This window comes from Centroberyx affinis, unplaced genomic scaffold (assembly GCF_046629955.1).
Source record: "Centroberyx affinis isolate AG114_WGS23_722 - 3 ecotype Tasmania unplaced genomic scaffold, CSIRO-AGI_Caff_v1 ptg003773l_1, whole genome shotgun sequence".
Classification (NCBI taxonomy): domain Eukaryota; kingdom Metazoa; phylum Chordata; class Actinopteri; order Beryciformes; family Berycidae; genus Centroberyx; species Centroberyx affinis.
Window position 1 is genome coordinate 28,748 of NW_027281648.1, and position 17,644 is coordinate 46,391.

Sequence of the window (17,644 nt, forward strand, 5' to 3'; positions counted from 1 at the left end):
CAAAGCCTCGCTCTCACAGTGTTTTGTAAGCTCATTACAGCCTTTAGGACCTCTGTGGCTGGAGTGAATGTTTAAAGTGAACCGCTACATAGTATGCTTGTACAATATGCTCACTCTATTCATTGAACGTGTTTGTTTTAGCATGCATTAATGAATATTTGTGAATATATAAGTACGTACACATGCAACACAAGGCCCTTTACTCACATCCGCCTACTGTCAGCTGCAGGCTCCAAAGGGAACGTGTCTCTGCTTTTACACACCATATTATTTCGGGGTGGAAATTATGATGCAGTGATCTCAACTTCCTTTTTCCCCTCAGGCCATGTGTTCGAGGCAGAAGAGTTGGTTTCACGCTGATAGGCCCTAGATTTCAGGAGATGAGAAGCTGTTGCTTGCCTTGGTACAGTGATCACGCTCGTTCCCAGTAATTGCTACATCCATGCAGAAAACGGCGACAGCATGTGCAGGGGAAATAGCAGGTATAGCCAAGCAGAACCAAGGAAAGGTAGCCGGGCTGTCGGATTTGATGAATGACGGATAGCTCTTAAGTCAGCTCATTTCCATCTCTGACAATTGACTGACAGAGAAAAATGTTGCAGCCTTGAGAAAAGACTGAAAAGTGAGTGTTTTTTCACAGATTGGAGTGGGTGTTAAGATAGGGTTGGCTTGGAACACACACACACAGACAGACACGGATACACACGCGCGCGCGCACACACACACACACACACACACACAAGTTACAAGGACAGATGTGGTGGCGTCAGGAATCCAGGAATTCATTGTCAGGTAGCAGGATTTTTGTGGCCATCAGTAAATCAGTGCTGGATATTGGCATGCAACGTGGGAGACCTTGGGAAACGTTCAGAGTTGAGGTGTATGTTATTAATAATTCAATTAATTCCTGACTTCCAGAACACTCACCTTGATCCTTCATCTGCTCCTACTTAAGTTGATTGCCTCGTGAATGATTGCTGTGTGCAAATCCCAAACCAGTCACTTCTGTATAGCAGGTTGAACCACATTTTTACCTTACACCCGCTGTATAACAAGCTACACAGCAGTATCACCGACCCTGTCGTATGATTGCCGTCGGTATACAACTCTGGCTTGATTCCTTAGCTCATCTCCTATCTATCGGCTGTGCAGCTGGCCTTCCCTGATATCGACTCATCCCAGTTCCACAGAGCCGCAGTCACAGAGATTTAATATCTCAAGTGGTGCTGAACTCCTATTGCTACTAATGGATCCTGTATAATGTGGCACTTAAAATGCATGAGCAGCCTCTGATTTATCTGTAATTTGCCTCCACTGGAGCATATCTCCCTCAATACTTCCATTTGTTTTTGGCTCTACGCAGTCTGTTCAGTGAGAAGCCTGATTGGGACTTCATATTGTTACTCTCAAGTTGGACAATTTGGTTTTTCCATCACGTAAAATGGATTTTTGCTTTTGTAACTCTGTGTTAATTACACAATGGAGGAAATGGCAACTCAAGCATGAGATCGCAGAGGCGAGGTGGAGGTTATTTGAGCTGTCGTAGCAGAAAGAAGTGCTGACTTGGTCTGAGGCAGATGGGCTTCTCCCAGTGGGGCCATTCTGCTCTCTCTTATCTTCAACTATTTCTATGTGGCAAACAATAAACAGAGTAATCACAGTAAACAGAGCTGGGGCAATTCTGATAATAATCTAAACAGAATTTGATTTTGTGTACTTTTCTAAATAATTCTGGTAATGGCCAGCTGAAAATCACCCTACAAACAGTCAGAGGGACTATACTTGCTCCCTATGTTTTCGCTCCATTTGACCTCTTTGGGGTCAGGCAACATTTAGTGGAGCAGGGAGCTGTTAGCCAATCGATCGTTGGAGGCCTGATGGGTTTAAATGTGTCAGTGTTGTCATGGCAGCAGAGCAGCACTGACAGGCAAGGCTACAGCGGCTCAAGGTTAACAGCTAGTGGACCAGAGAAGCAGACCATTAAAAGAGGAGTCAATACTCCTGGACAAGTCAGACTAAAACCAGCAGTGTAAACGTTTCAATCCACAGCACATGTGTAGAAAAAAGCAGCCTGTTACTGAGCCAAGAGATTAACATAGTCTCACCGGGGGGGAAACTCATTGGCACGTTCATATGCATGCATGATTTATTTTAAGATCACACAGCAGACATTATCTATGTAACTGTTGGTTTCAAAGCCTCACATGAATTATTTTCTTAAAGTGACATTACTTGCTGTACATTTTTAACATGTGTACTTTGATGAGTTTATGAGCAGTCAGCCTGTAACATTAGCTGCCCTGATTATCCGTATTCCCCAACAGTATTGGTGAACCATATATGTGCAATAAAGATGCCAATGTTGGTGGTATTTCTAGTATTTCCTATGGGGATATGAGTGCTAAGTGACAACTATTCTACTGAAGTAAAATATTGCTTTAAGTCTGGACTGAGCAGACCACATTTGAATTATTATTTCTTCAATGGCATACTGTTAACTGTTAAAATGATCCTCCCAGATTGTCCTATAAAGCAGGATGAGTAAATTTGCACATCGTAAGCATAGAAAATAACAATTTATGAAAAGGCATTAATGATAGAGAACACCCTTCGTAGAGTTATACAGATGAGAGGGTAAAACAACATTGCTTTGTGTATGCATGTGCACATATGTGCGTGTGTGTGAATTAACCGTGGTTTAAGACCCTAGCTGTGTTGTCTGGATGTATTAGAGGAACGAACCTCTTTTGAATATCAAGCTACACCAAACGCCTGCAGCCCTGACAGCCTCAGTACCTGTGTGCTCTGTAGGTGCAGGGCGATGCTGCCCCACACAGTCAAGCACTGACAGACACATGCATATATTAGCATGTGTGGATGTGCATGGACACGGACACGGACACGGACACACACACACACACACACACACACACAGTCACACACACGTCTCTCTCAGCGCAAAAGAGCAAAATTAGACTTTAACAAGACACCTTCTGGGAAGACGTCATGCCTTCCTTCTACTCCCAATTTAGGTTTGTGGGCTTTCCTACTGCCCAGGCCATTCTGCTGCTCAGAGCAGAGCGGAGCGGAGCGGGTCGGAGGTGACGTCACCCCTCTGCTTCCCCGCCACAAGCCTATTGTCTGTTCCTGCTCTGAATTCATGATGAATATCACAGTCCCTGCAGAGAGACGCGCTAATCTAATTAGCTGTGCAGATATGTCAGTCTGCCATCACTCTGTTTAGTGGTCATTACCTCTGCATAAGCATGGTGCTGCTCACTGTGGGAACGCATGTGTGTGGTATTTTTTTTTTTTTTTTTTTACTTAACAAAAATAACAGTACAACACAAAACACACAGAAATGACAGAAAATGACATGTAGAGACATCAGAAAAGAGAAGAAAAATACTGTAAACATAACAAATGTAAAACAAAGTATATTAACTAGACAGAATGGAGATCACAGCCCAGTTATGAAGAAAAAAGGTAGAGAAAGTCTTACTGATACAAACAAATGCAGGTATAGTCAAGCGTATACATAAATAAAACGTATAAAGTTACATAAAAGAACAGAACATAATAAAGTATTATACACTGTGTGTGTTCATCACACACAACACACACACACACACACACAGGGAGACAGAGGCATGTGACTGTAGAAAATAGGCCTATACACATATAGAAAAAGAGAGAGGCAGACAGACAGAAAGAGAGGCAGAGAGAGGAGAGATAGAGAGAGAGAGAGAGAGAGAGAGAGGGAGGGAGAGAGAGAGAGAGAGAGAGGTGGCTTGTCAGTGCAGCTGGCATTTTGTTGAGCAGGGAGCAGAGCAGCCTGTCTACCTGGTAGCCCTCTCAGACAGGAGCGGGTCCGCTGGGATCCCACAGCACCTCCCACCAGACACACACCTGACAGGAGGGCGGTCTGATAACTCTTTAGAGACCCTATTACACACGTCTTACTGCTAAGCATGCAGCGGCCACCAGATGACAAGCTTCCCAGACACTGTAGTTTATTAGGAAGATGAGGTCAGGCATAGACACAATGCATTAGACTGTCACTGTATAGTGAAGACATCACAGTATTATTTGTGCACCTCTGGCAAATCACACCTTGTGTATGACCATGATTCATAATACTGTTTTAGATTTGTTTATGAAGTAAATATAGTTAATGACACCATGTGGAAACTGTTTAGAGTGCCTGCACAAAACAGATAGTTGGATGTAGCAATACTGCCATCTTGTGGCAAATTGTTGCTACCTCCTTAAGACAGCCATATAAAAACACACTGGTAAACAACAATGCTTTATGGACATTTTACTGATGAAAATGTATGGCTACGCATTGATTACTATTTACATCATTCAAACTGAATTAGCTGAACAAGAGCATAATAAACTATGACATTGATTTATACTTGAAATAATTACGAACAACCACAAAACAAAAAAGTGCAGTGTGACACAGAGTAACAGGCTACTTTCTTCTTCAAACAAGACACAGGTGTATAGGCTCTAATGTTTCCTCCGGTGTTATGATAATGATATTTTCATAAAGATCCAAACGAACAGCTGAGCGCCTCCTCCTGGCTCGCTCCCATTACATCAAGTGAAGCGGTGGTCTCTGCTTTGTTTAGTGCTACATCTTTACTCCTGGGCTCTGGATCTGTAAACACTGAGCTGGAACAACAGAAAGGGGAATAGGGGATGGAGGGGGAATTTCAGTTTACAATTCATGAAATAATGGGAGTATAGGGAGCTCTCATTTAATCTGAACAGGAAAATATATTGGCAAGATTTTATTGTAATGTGCACTTTGCCCTACTGCTGAAAAAGCAAATTGAAAAAAAGCTAGCAGTTACAGAGTCTCCACCCTGCTGAAGGGTCCTTGAGCAGGAAACAGGATTTTTTTGTGAAAGCAAAAAGAGAATTTCTGTACAGGGATCATTAAAGTATCACATTATGATACCTGTCTGAGTCAGAGTCACAGGAGGTGCTGAGGTCCTTCTGCAGGTCCTCCTCAGAGTTGAAGCGTCTCAGGCTGCAGCCACAGCGCTGGACGGCCTGGGCCACAGAGTAGTGGGTCCTTCCTGCAGCACAGGCCTCCATCCTGGACACACTGAGCTGTGACTGCAGGAAGAGGTGCAGACAGCTGTCTGACAACAGCAGAGGACTCTGGACGATCCTGGGGAATTAGTGGAACAAACAGATTTGGGTTGCTGTTGCTCTATACTGTGATAAAACTGTACATTTATACTCCTTCATTCACTTCATCCACATAAACCAGCAGTCACATGGCCTGGAGCTTGTTAACAATCCGACACACTGGTTATGTCACGTTATGTTTATGTCTACTGTGTGCTGTGCTATGTGAAAGTTCATCTGTTTATTGATCTGAGGGATGAGTGAAAATCGCTCTTACTGTTCCAAGAATTTCTGGAGCCCCTTCATCCTGTCAGTGATTTGTTGGGCATTGTTCAGGCTGAAGAAGGGGTTTTTGGAGGGCAGCTCTGGTAACTGCACCCTGCACATGAAACAAATGAAGGGTTTCATTCCAAAAAGCTGTATATCCATTTTAGAAAAAAAAATTGCTACCTGAAATCCATCAGGCAATATTTGAAAAACATAAATGATTCCTCAAAACATTTTATAAACAAATGACTTAAGATGACCCCTAATTTCAATACTAACCCATAATGTTCTTAACCTTTATGTCAGCAGTCAATATGGGAGAGTGGGTGTGATTTTAGTCACACTTTATCTGTTAAGTCCAGTGTTGATACTCAACTTCCTATCATGTGACTATAATGTGTCACTAAAAAGTGATACTGATACTCTTCACCAAATAGGCAAGTGACACTTTATTGAACATCTATTTTTTGTCATCTGATAGTTAAATAACATTGGCCTATCAAATACCATCTGTTTTTTTTTTTTAAATGGTGGATAACTCATTTTGGATTGAAACTCTTCAAATACACCTTAAAAATTATTGACACCATTGGGGAAAATTACTGTAAACAGAAAAAAATGAAGTGGAAGTTTACTTTGTTAATTCTGATGCTGTCAGTCAATTCTCCACCAATTCTAAATATACAGAAAACTGGACTTACATGAGCAGGGAGTTTGCTTGTAGCTTCTGCCTGAGCCACACAAACTCACTGTATCTTCTCCTCACACATGAGATCTTCTTGGTGAAGCACACGCTGTTAGTCTGAGGGAAGACACAAGACATTTACAATAAGGCTCACACTTTGAATGTAGAGGTCAAAACAACTTAGCTTTATCTTCATACTTACATGTAAACAAATTTCATAGTCTATATAGGCGTGCCAGAAGTCGTTCTTTTGTATCCGCGGGTCCCGCACCCAGACGCTGATGACCTGCTGCATGGAGAAGGGAGGTGAGACACTGCAACTTGAGACAGAATGCACTGTCTTGTGAAAAAGGGAAGTTTTTTATTGTCAAATAGAGGAAGTACAATCACCAGCACACAAAAATGCAGAATAGGAAAACCCCGCAAAGTATCCTTTATTACTCCAGAGAAACAGAAGTAATTTGTCTGTTTTACAGTGTAGTTTGAGGCAGAGCTGTACCAGGATTTGAAGCCTCTGAACTCAAACTGTGGCACGTGATATTCTAAGATCTCTTGTCTTTCGTCTAAGTTTTAAACACTTGTCAAACTCATGAACAGCTCATCAGATCTACAGTATGATTTCACACCTACCTCGCTCACCAAGTTATCAATCATTTCTCTCATCATCCAAACTGTGATTCTACAAGTTTGAATCTAACAGTCAACTCTGTATTGTTGGCTCTGAGCATACAGTAGTGCCACTGCCTTTTATTCCACTTAGGTTTATTGTCCAAGAGCAAAGGTTTCAAAATAAAGTCATAAGGCTGAGATAAGCTCTTCACCATTGCTGCCACTTCCAATAAAAATAAAAGATATGAAAGAACATATTCACAGCAAATCTTCCTGCTGATTATCACATAACAAATCTGCTGTTATGGTCACCTGTGCCAACATGCATGTGTCACATCAGCTACTGAACGTCTCACGTGACTATTGCTGTATTGATTTTTAGTTAGAATCAAATGTCTTCTACAACAGTTGTAGAATGCATTCTTCTAAGGTTAAGGTATGTGTTTTCATATTGACTATCATCATATTATAACTAGGGCTGCAACTAACGATTATTTTCATTGTTGATTAATCTGTCGATTATTTTCTCGATTAATCGATTAGTTGTTTGGTCTATAAAATGTCAGAAAATGGTGAAAAATGTCGATCAGTGTTTCCCAAAGCCCAAGATGACGTCCTCAAATGTCTTGTTTTGTCCACAACCCAAAGATATTCAGTTTACTGTCATAGAGGAGTAAAGAAACCAGAAAATATTCACATTTAAGAAGCTGGAATCAGAGAATTTTGACTTATTTTTCTTAAAAAATTACTCAAACCGAGTAATCAAAATAGATGGCGATTAATTTAATAGTTGACAACTAATCGATTAATCAATTAATTGTTGCAGCTCTAATTATAACTGATAATCATTTTCATCAGTTTCATAGTCACTTTCATTGTGGTTCTTAATCAGATGGTTCAGCATGTGACAAACGTGAAGTCAAAAACATCATGAGTAAAATGTCACAGAATGTTTCCTTTATTCACAGACTTCACAGATCCATGGTCAACAGTTACAGTAATTCAGTAGCAGGTATGTTTTAAGAGGTTTAAGGTTCAGCTGATTGTCCCATAACAGTCTAGTCATGGGAGATATGTCAAGTCAGGACAGTGCCATCGGGATACATTACAGGTATCACACGTGGGCCTGAATAATTACTGGAAGACAATGCCCTGAATAACTGGGCAGTCTCATATCTATAAAGTGCTACATTTAACAATCTTGTTAACCACTGTAGGCGCACAAAAATTAGAAATCTCAACAGATGTAAATCTCACTAGATTTACTTTAGAAACACTGAGCCTTGCTGAATAATTTTGCCAGGGCATCACATTGGGAAAAGGTAACAGACCAAATAGTTATTTAAAAATTGAACAAGACCTCCTTGTTAGGATTCAAAAAAGATACAACAGAGCAAAAAAGATTTGGTACATAGCAGCTGATCGGAAATATGGAAAAATATTTGGTGGGCACCATTTTCAAATAATCTACATCAACCACAAGGGTTATACAGAGACACAGTGGGATACAGTTAAAGGTTTAGCTATAAACACCTCACACAATACAAGTTCAAACAACACACATGTTCGAACAACAGATCTACAATCATCAGCTAACCAAATGGGTAGATGGACTGGAGGTACGGTTCTGACAGTAGTTTGTTTATTCTAGTTTATTCCTATATAAGATATAAAGCATACATTAGACAACCAAGGGCCCATCCCAAAGGAAGATCCTTGTAGCTAAATAGGAGTGTAAAATAGTAAATACTATGTAACAATAAGTCTGAAAAACAAAACACGTCCACAGTGATTGTGTCTGCTACATGATGACACAAGACCAAAGCTGCTACAGGTTAGTTCGACCCCTAATCAATCGCTCCACACAAAGGTTAGTTTCAGTCTCCATCATGTTCTCCACAAAGGCACAGTGACCTCATTGAGCACCACGGGATTGAGAGCACTTAAAATTCAGCCCCGCTGAGGTTCTCGCGCCTGCCAGAATTCGTAAATCTACCTGCAGCGGGACATCATTTCACACAGTGTGCCTCTAATGTCAGCTGAAGGAGGACACTTGATGGAGGTTAAACTAAGCTTCAGGTTTGAACACAGCTGTTTATCAGTTAACCTCCATGCTCTTGTACACAAACCCATTAACACACACACACACACACACACACTTCACTGCTCCTCATCTCCACAGTGCCAGGTCAGCTTCTGCTCGTAGAAATCGACGACCACCTGGGGACACCTGGCGCTCGCCTCCCGGGCCGACAGCAGGGCCACATCGTCCGAGTTCTTCCTGTGGGAAAAACACACAATGGACCGGGTGCTTAAAGATGGCCGCCTCCTGGTCTTCATGTCTTCGTTTCATGCTCATCCATGAATGAAAAATGTCCGAATTGCAACACACACTCTTGCAGTTAAGTTATTCTGTGGTATGGGCTAAAGGGACTGAATAACATCAATTTAAAACTGCCATTTTTATGCACTTGGCCCATTACAGTCTATCATTACTGTGTTTACACATATGAAACATCCAAGAGGACTTCCTCAGATTCAGAATTATTTGCCTGTGGTCACTTACCACACTTACAAAAGTAATGCTTATCCCTATTTTAACGCAAAACAATTTTTTGCATTTGCCGTCCAACAAACTGTTCCGCTCCGCTGCACAACATCTACTCAGCTCTTGGCATTCGCTCAAGGACAGAGGAAAAGAGGAAGCATCGGAGTTACCATTTGACTAGGAACATGAGCTCTCCCTGTCTGTCTGTGGAGCCGATGATGCACTCAGGCTCGAGGTAAGTGCCGAGGCTATTGGGGGTTTCTGACTGCTCATCATCTGGCTCAAGGGCGTCCCTGTCTCTCTGCTCGGTGTAGGCCTGCTGCTGCGACTGCACACAGGACCAGGACAAGAATAACACAAACAACAGCAACAGCAGTTAGACATCTTCAAAGCCAACGTCAGCGTCAAGACACACCCTACTTGTGGTATTTTTTACTTTATATGCTCAATACAAAAAAAGGAAATGTAGCTGCTTTCACTTCCAGGAACACTGCAGAAAAAATAACCACACAAGTAGAAACAAAATAGGGTGAGAGAGTTTCCCTTGTTTCCAATGCAGTTGCACTCATTTCAAGAATTTTCTAGGAACAAGGAACAGTATCTTGATAGAAGGTAGATCAATCCGCTAGTATCAGATAATGTTAGACTCAAGAAATTTTTTATTGGAAACAAGTGAATTTATCTCAGCCCATTTGCAGATTTTATCACTTGTTTGAAGAAAAATAAGAGTTTAAGACTAATACTAGACTTGTGAAGATGGATATTTGTGAAAATGCATTGAATGTAGCTTCTCAAGCACTTATTTTATAAATGTAATTTTATTCAGTATGACTTCCTCATGGCCCACCATCATCAATGAACTCACTCACAATTCAATTCCCTCTACAGTTGCAACCAAGCTGTACGCCATATGGCTTGAACACACACAGCTATAAAATGTTGCATATATGCATATGGCAACAGTCTAGTGTCCATATGTGTTTTGTAGGTTTTTTATGTCTTCTGTTTCCCTTTACACTGTGTGATCCTGATGTACTTGTGCCATGTATGTCATTTCATACTGTAAAATCCTTTAAGTTGCCAATACGTCTCTGCACCAATTTCACTAAAAGACCCCTGCATGTTTACTGTATTGGTAAATAACTGATTTGTTTATAGTCCTTGTAAGTAATGTATCATGTTTATCATACTTTTTTAGAGAAATAGCAGAATTATATATAACACTAGTTGTCAGTTTCCTGACTGAAAGCTAAAAGTAGGTTCTCTAAGACTATATAAAAAAAGAGCATGATAGTAGATTAGACAAATTTAGGTGCGGAAGTTCAGTGAATAACATGGAAATAACATGCAATCATAGACATTCCACCACCACGACTCTCACACACTCACAATTTCCGTCTCCTGCTCAGCCGATTCTTCCTTGGGGATAAACTTTGGCTCTTGTTGTTCAAGATCCTCTTCCTCATTCTCCTCAGACAGGTGCAAGTGTTTCAGAAACTCTTCAATGAGTTCAGGACAGTCCAAGTTGTCCTCTGGTTCCCAAGTGTTGTCAGCACTAAAAAGATATTAAAATCAATTACTGGTAGCATAGTGAAAAGAATACAATTTCCTATTCATGCATACACAAAAATTGACAATTTCAGCAAGTATCTAAATTATTTAACTCTACTATCTCCCTTACTCAGTGAAGCCTTTCCACTTGAGGAAGTATTCCACTCTTCCATTAGAGATTCTGCGGCAAATTATTTTTTCCACCACAAACTCCTGGACAACTGTAGTCTCCTCAGTCTTCCTCTGTTTGACAGTCTGTTTCTTTCTCATCCTGCCATGAAAGAAGAAACAGATGATTTCCAACTAGCTCATATGATGTCAGGCCATTCACATGCATAGGGAAACATGACATAAAGTTCAGAGATCTACTTCTTTCCTGAAACTCAAAAATGACACTTTCGTACCCCTGCTGCTTAGATATTTGCAGAACAACATGGCAGTAGTGAATACTATGTTGTGCCCTTCAGACAATGATCCATCCACACTTATTATAGCGCTCCACCTGCTGTTTCTTTCGGAAGCACATACTACTCCTCAGATCAGAAATGTAACACGTTTGTATCTACACATCTGTATTGTTCACCGAGTCAGCTGAGTTGGAAACACGGCGTGCGAACAGCAGGCGGAAAACATTAATGAAAACCTGTCTGAATGATGCACAAGACGCTGTAATGAACAATATGCACGTACGCTTTCGGTGTTTACTTTATCTCGGCGGATAGCCAACTGCGGTGTTGTTATTTTTGGAGCTTGTCGGCAGAAACTACCTGCACACAACGCCTTCGATGTTGCTTTGTGCGCAAATGTGTCGGTCGGCGTGTTTACATTAGGAAAATAACTTTTCATGAATGAGTTAAAATTAAAGATGGCCGTGGATGCTCGGAGGAAGTGGTTGCCAAGGGAAAAGGTCATGCCAGGAAAACCGGGAGGAGACGACGGGGACGCGCACGTCGCCGACCAATCACAGCGCAGTCCGCTCGTCCGTCCCGTCCAGTGGTCCGGAACAGCCCTGCCACCCATGGGCGTCAGCTGGGTATGGCAAGGTACGGACACTAGCCATGCCTTAAGCCCTGACTGATTCCACATTTGATCTAGTGGCTTTTATCATCGTAAAAGAGAGCAAAGATCAAACCATTCAAAATTTATTTCAGGGTATTCAGGTATAATGTCCCCTCTTAAAAAAGTTGTGTGCAAGATAGATTGGTGACCTGCTGTACGTCTAATAATTTATCACACTGGCTAAATGAGGATATCTTGTCAGTCATCAGTAATTGCTCCACTCTGTACCCAGAGATCTTTAGGTGCCAAATGATATCAGATGCAGGGATTTCACCATACCTTAGTCTTTAGCCTTGTGTGCTCCAGATATCCTGTGTGTGTGGATGTTTAGGTATAATAATTATACAGCTCGGGACATATTTTCTCACAGTAAAGATATCTCATTTATTTGGCTGTCCAGGATTCAGTGCAGGCTGCTTAAACTGCAAATACAGGCAAGATAGTGAGGAAGGATGAAAGGATAATATAGAACATTCACCTAACATTATCTTATTATTATTATTATTATTATTATTACGATTATTATTATTATTATTATTATTATTATTATTATTATTATGATGATGATGATGATTATTATTATTATATTATTGTTACTATTATGATTATGATTATTATGATTATTATTATGATTATTATTATTTATTGCTGCTTTTTAAAATATTTTTTTATTGGTATTTTACAGCTACACTGCATTGCTTGAACCATTGATAAGCTCATAGGTTTTCACGGAGAGGATCTTTACTCCAGGACCTCCTGAACCGCACTGAGAGGCTCACAGAAAAACAACCTCTGGAGGGTTTGATTGACAGCTCCCTTTTAGCCAATGAGAAGAGCCAAAGCTGCTGATTGGCCAAATGAAGTACAACTGACAAGCTTTCCTCTTTGTTCCAAGTTTACCATTTTCCCCAAGTTATTCCATACCATTTTACAACATCCCACTAGGTGACGCTGCCTGTCTGTGTTCAGCTGTGAGGTTCAGCAAGCCAGAGCTTGATGCTCTTGCTCCCACCAATTAAGTAATGAGAATGGATTTGTGGTGAAAGCTCATAGCAAAAAGCAGCGGAACAAAAGCTTTTACCGGAAGATGGATCCACATAGGAATTGTCTCTGATACCACTAAATCCTCATGTCTGGGTTGCATAACATTAGATACATTTGTCCATGAAATGTACTTATGCAAGCACTGTAAGAATGTAACATGCCAGTGGGAAGCCTACAGTAAAAGTAGCACATGATCCTCTATCACAGTCCTGAGAATTAATGTCTCACTTTCGTATCCCAGCCACTTTAAATGAGAAAACACTTGGGAGGCCCAGGGGATGTGATTAAAAGTGGTTCCAGTGGAAAGGCTGGCAGGCGGCCGCATGGAAGATGAATGTGGTGTGTATCGTCTCCAGGAAAGGAGCTTATTGATCACAGTCTCAAAAGGGACGGGACACAGGACTCATGCAGGTTGCAGATCAATGCTTGGTCATTGGGACCTGCCTGTAATGCCCCATCCAATTCCCAGTGCAATGTAAACTTCACATAGGAGCTCGACTGATGATCTGATAGTCGGGAATCCCAGGTTCACCACCAACAAACCTAAGGTGGTGAGAGGGTGTTTTTTCTGTGATTAATTATTAATGCCATGTTGGAGATATTCTCAACAACAAAACACTGTTTTCTGTCTTTGTTTCCAGCAACTCCCATTGCAAATTGTTTCCCCTTGTCCACATCAACTTCTGTTAAAGCTATTAGAGAAAATGTTTCCCTTGTGAAAATGAGTGTTGAAATCTGTGATGATATTTTTGAGTGATTTTTCAAAAAGCTGCTTTTCTTTCCCATTTAATTTTTCAATTGCATTCTGCATTGTCCACTGTTCTAACCAAAGCAGTATACTGTGATATTCAACCAGAATTTATATTTATTCAAGTATTCAGCCAGTGCAGGAGCTGCAATTTTCAATATGAAAACCCAGGACAGGTTTTTTCTTACTCTGAGTTTAGATACATTCATCAGCAAGAACACTACAGCAAACATTTTGCCACAGAGAATCACATCAGCCCTACATTACATCTTCATCTGCATGTGTCAGAGTGTCTCTCCCCCTGAGTAGACCCCAGAAACCGAGGGAAGACATGTGTGTTAACTGCCATATGACCCACTGTTGCCCTCTGACCCCCGCCTGTTGGCCTGTTGGGGTTTTAGTAACAGTTACCATAGTAACTGGACTGCTAATAGGGTCGAGTTTTCGCTGTAGTCGCGGGAATGGCAGTAATACATGCATGGGGGTCCTGTCTGGGCGTAATACTCTGCTACAGTATGAATCATTTTTGGTTCTGTTAACCAAACTCTTTGAAACACTGGGCAGCCTTCAGGGCATTTCAGCTGGGAAACACAACTGGGAAATGTTCTTTGCACCAGAAACACAAGGCAGAATATTTTCTTACAGTTATTGTTTATTCTCAATGCAAGAACATATAGCTCAATTATTTTACCCTTCAAAGCTGCCAATTAAAATTACCCCTAAAGTTTCTTTCAGTGTATCACAACCCAATTAGCATAGGGAATGAATATAATAATGGTGCTGTTTAGTGATTATAAAACATTGAAAGCAAGGGAGTAGCCTGAGTGACAGCCTGAGGGAATTAGAGAAATCTTTGAGATGTTATTTCAAACATATTTTATGTATTACATGTGTTTGTAGCCTACAAGTTTCAAAAGTGAATAATTATGCTCAGAGTGATTTGAAGCATTTCTTTTGTGCCTAAAACCAAAGGAACTGAACCCAAGACTGATCAGCGCACTAAAAATGAAATACAGATGTTGATGAAATGACGTGCTCCTATGTACAGGGTGAAATGATAGATCACTCTGCGCCATCAGCCCCCCCCCCCCTCCCCCGAAATCTGCTCAGTCCCTCCTGGAGAAGCACATTCCTGGGGCCCGCTGTGAATGTACCAGTCACACAGAGGGCCTTGAGGAGAGCCACCCTGTTGGAGCAGAAACGAGTCCAGATGGCTGCGTCCCGCTGGGCAGGGCTCTGGATGAAGTGAGTGGTCGTCTGTGTGGCTCGGGCCAAAGCTGACTGGACCCTTTTCACACACCGGGTCCCTGGTGTTCCCTCAGTACCACCCCGAGGCTCTCGGGTTACAGCCAGACCCAGGACATTCATGTAGGTTCTGTTATTCTTACAGAGCGTGGATCTGGTTGTGTAAAGAACAGTGTTCAATTCTCTCACAGTGAAATAGTATTAGCTGATGGCGGGTCGGGGTAGGAAAGTGATTTACATGAGGTCATTACTGATTGATTGCATTTTTACACTGTGCTATCTTGGAGATCATTACCCCAATGCAAACACACATGCACGCACACACACCCACAAACACACACACACACACACATACACACAAAACCACATTTGGAATAAGGTCAGCAGTATCCGAGCTGAGATGCTTTACTGTCACCAGCTCTGCCACCGCGGCAGGAGCCCTCAGCACCTTCATCAACTCCACAAGCCGTCCTCGGATCATATTCAAAGCCACATACCGGATCAATCTGGGTCTATAAAGTATGTGTTCTTCTATATGGATCCAGCAGTGGCAGAAAGGAAAGTGATTTTTCACTGGGAACAGAGGAAGCGGGATAGCAGACCACCTGGATTTGCTTGCAGTTGATCTGTCTCCTGTTTCAGAGCAGTTATCGTGGCCCTCAGAAACATTCTTCCCAGTTATTCTATACCTCGGTCTGGCATGGAGGGCTTGGGGGGTGGGTGGGGGGGGTCACTTTGCTTTGTGTCTATAGAGTTACTCATGACCTGTTATGATAGGAATGCATCTTCCCAGTATTCATTTCACTACAGGTTTCGCTTAGGTCAGAAGAGATATTAATTTTCAAACCAAAAATGTCCATGTTTAGTGCACTGTGTTGCCATATTACATATTGTGGAATTAAGAGGGGTTTTTTTCCCATGTGCGTGTCTTGCCAGAAGGCAGAGGGCAGGTCAGCCATTTTCAATGCACCTAGAACAGATACTGTAGGAGTTCAGTGTATTGCTCAAGGATGCATTGACTGGCAGGAATACTGGCTGTCACAGAATGGAACTTGTGGTCTTTCAGTAACAGAGCAGTCCCGGTATGGCCTCTCTTACCACCAGGATGCCCTATTGTGCCAAAACCAGGTGTCACAGGTTTGATCCCTATAACAGCCTGGGTCCATCTCTATTAAGAGCATCATTATGTTGACAGTGTGATTTGTGAAAAGAGCAAATTCTTCATTACTCATTACATCATTACTGTGTGTAATATGGCATTACTGTGCTCCAACTCACCCATCTGTGGTGAAGAGGTACTAGTGAATAACTAGGTAGTTGTCAAAATACAAATATTGTACCATAATTTTGACTTTATATTGTAGTCATCCCAAGTACATCATAATTTAATGAGGAATGTATCACATAAGTCAAACATGAACTGCAAATAAATAAATGGATTTATATACATAAAAGAAGTTGAACTGTTGAAACCATTTAAAATTGATGGTTCAGCTGTGCAGAAGAGTTTTCAGATGGAATTGAAGGAAGAAGAAAATCATGGGTGGAAGAGACTTGGCCCAAGTGGTAAAAATAAAGTATTAGACTCAGCTGGGCTGGAGAAGAAAGTTTCAGAGCGGCTCTAGTTGGACAGTGGAGGTGGCTTTGTTCCCAGCATAAACAGGTGGTGATTTCATCCCATGTGCCTCTTGGCTGGGTAGTTTCCGCTCCACAACATGGAGCCCATCAGATCCTGTAACAGCGTGATTGACAGGTGAATGGCACCAATGAGGAACAACCCTCTTTCCCCCGGGGGCCAATGTGGCTCAAAGTGAATGGATAAGAGTGGAAGGGAGAAAGAGTGTCTTTGAACCTAAAAAGACTATTTCCCCCCTTCTTCTTCTTCTCCTTTTCTCCCAGTCTTTCTGTGTGCCATTCTCCCTGCTTTTCTTTCTTTTCTCTGTGCGGGTGTTTTGTTCTTCTGAATTTTGTGGCTGATGGAGCTAGTTGACTCGGGGCGTCAGGCAGAGAAAAACGTGAGTAACGTTAAATGAGGTCCTTTCAGAGGCACACGGAGGAATGTGTCAGTCAGTTCACAGGCCTGGTTTTGTCTGTAGCTTTTAGAGGGACTGGCAGGGGGGTAAGGTGATGGGAGGGTGGAAAGTTAGACAGAGAGAGAGAAAAAGAAAGAGAGAGAGAAAGGTGGGATGATTAAAGAATAAGTCTAAAATCAGAGCCAATGCACTCCCCTGCTTATGTTCTCCTTTTTGCAATGCAGGATTGTCTTTATTACCAGATCACTACCAAAAATTTCTAAAACTAACAAAAAGTAAATAAGTAAATGTAATATTGTTATATTATATATTATATTATATTATACCCAGCTGAACGTGTTGTCCTGTAAATCAAATAAGCAAATTAAATGAACAAATACATTATGTATACTTTTGTACTGACAGCATTATACACATTATGAAAAGGATACACTCTTCTGAACATCATGAAATTGATATAGTTAAGCTATTTTTTCATACCTCCAAATTAGGTGATTTTCATGTTTTAACTTAAGCTGAAGGTTAAATGGTCCAGACTAGGTTTAATGAGCCTAAGGCCCATAAAAAACATTCCATTTCCATGATCAAATTTCAAAAACACAGTCTTAAAATCAGGCTGTTTTTTCTCAGTGCCTGATGAGTTGATTTTGTGAAGACACAAGGCTTTGATCCAACAGCAGCAATGTTTTGTAGTAGGGTAAAGGGGT

At 41.4% G+C, this 17,644-nt stretch overlaps 2 protein-coding genes across 3 annotated transcripts; both read right to left on the reverse strand.

Annotated features, from left to right (window-relative positions):
* Window positions 1-4,003: 4,003 nt before the first annotated feature.
* Window positions 4,004-6,418, reverse strand: snx10b (sorting nexin 10b). Its single transcript, XM_071541022.1, has 5 exons — window positions 6,303-6,418; window positions 6,117-6,217; window positions 5,426-5,527; window positions 4,973-5,188; window positions 4,004-4,683 (listed from the first exon to the last, which is right to left on the reverse strand). Exons 1-5 carry the CDS (start codon window positions 6,393-6,395, stop codon window positions 4,554-4,556), a joined length of 642 nt encoding a protein of 213 aa, XP_071397123.1. The 5' UTR covers window positions 6,396-6,418; the 3' UTR covers window positions 4,004-4,553.
* Window positions 6,419-7,667: 1,249 nt separating this feature from the next.
* On the reverse strand, window positions 7,668-11,693 carry cbx3b (chromobox homolog 3b). Of its 2 annotated transcripts, none has more exons than XM_071541020.1 (5): window positions 11,576-11,693; window positions 10,939-11,079; window positions 10,647-10,812; window positions 9,428-9,585; window positions 7,668-8,990 (listed from the first exon to the last, which is right to left on the reverse strand). In XM_071541020.1, exons 2-5 carry the CDS (start codon window positions 11,076-11,078, stop codon window positions 8,870-8,872), a joined length of 585 nt encoding a protein of 194 aa, XP_071397121.1. In that variant the 5' UTR covers window position 11,079; window positions 11,576-11,693; the 3' UTR covers window positions 7,668-8,869. The 2 variants fall into 2 exon arrangements, with proteins under 2 accessions (XP_071397121.1, XP_071397119.1); XM_071541018.1 differs by having other exon boundaries at window positions 11,499-11,671.
* Window positions 11,694-17,644: the final 5,951 nt, after the last annotated feature.

Coding starts and splice junctions, on each gene's coding strand:
- snx10b (XM_071541022.1), bottom strand. CDS start 6,395: ATGCAGCAGGTCATCAGCGTCTGGGTGCGGGACCCGCGGATACAAAAG. Junction 6,218..6,302: donor ACTATGAAATTTGTTTACAT/GTAAGTATGAAG, acceptor GTCTTCCCTCAG/ACTAACAGCGTGTGCTTCAC. Junction 4,684..4,972: donor TGTGACTCTGACTCAGACAG/GTATCATAATGT, acceptor CTGTTGTTCCAG/CTCAGTGTTTACAGATCCAG.
- cbx3b (XM_071541020.1), bottom strand. CDS start 11,078: ATGAGAAAGAAACAGACTGTCAAACAGAGGAAGACTGAGGAGACTACA. Junction 9,586..10,646: donor CTGAGCAGGAGACGGAAATT/GTGAGTGTGTGA, acceptor TCCTGTGTGCAG/TCGCAGCAGCAGGCCTACAC. Junction 8,991..9,427: donor CTCATGTTCCTAGTCAAATG/GTAACTCCGATG, acceptor TTTTTCCCACAG/GAAGAACTCGGACGATGTGG.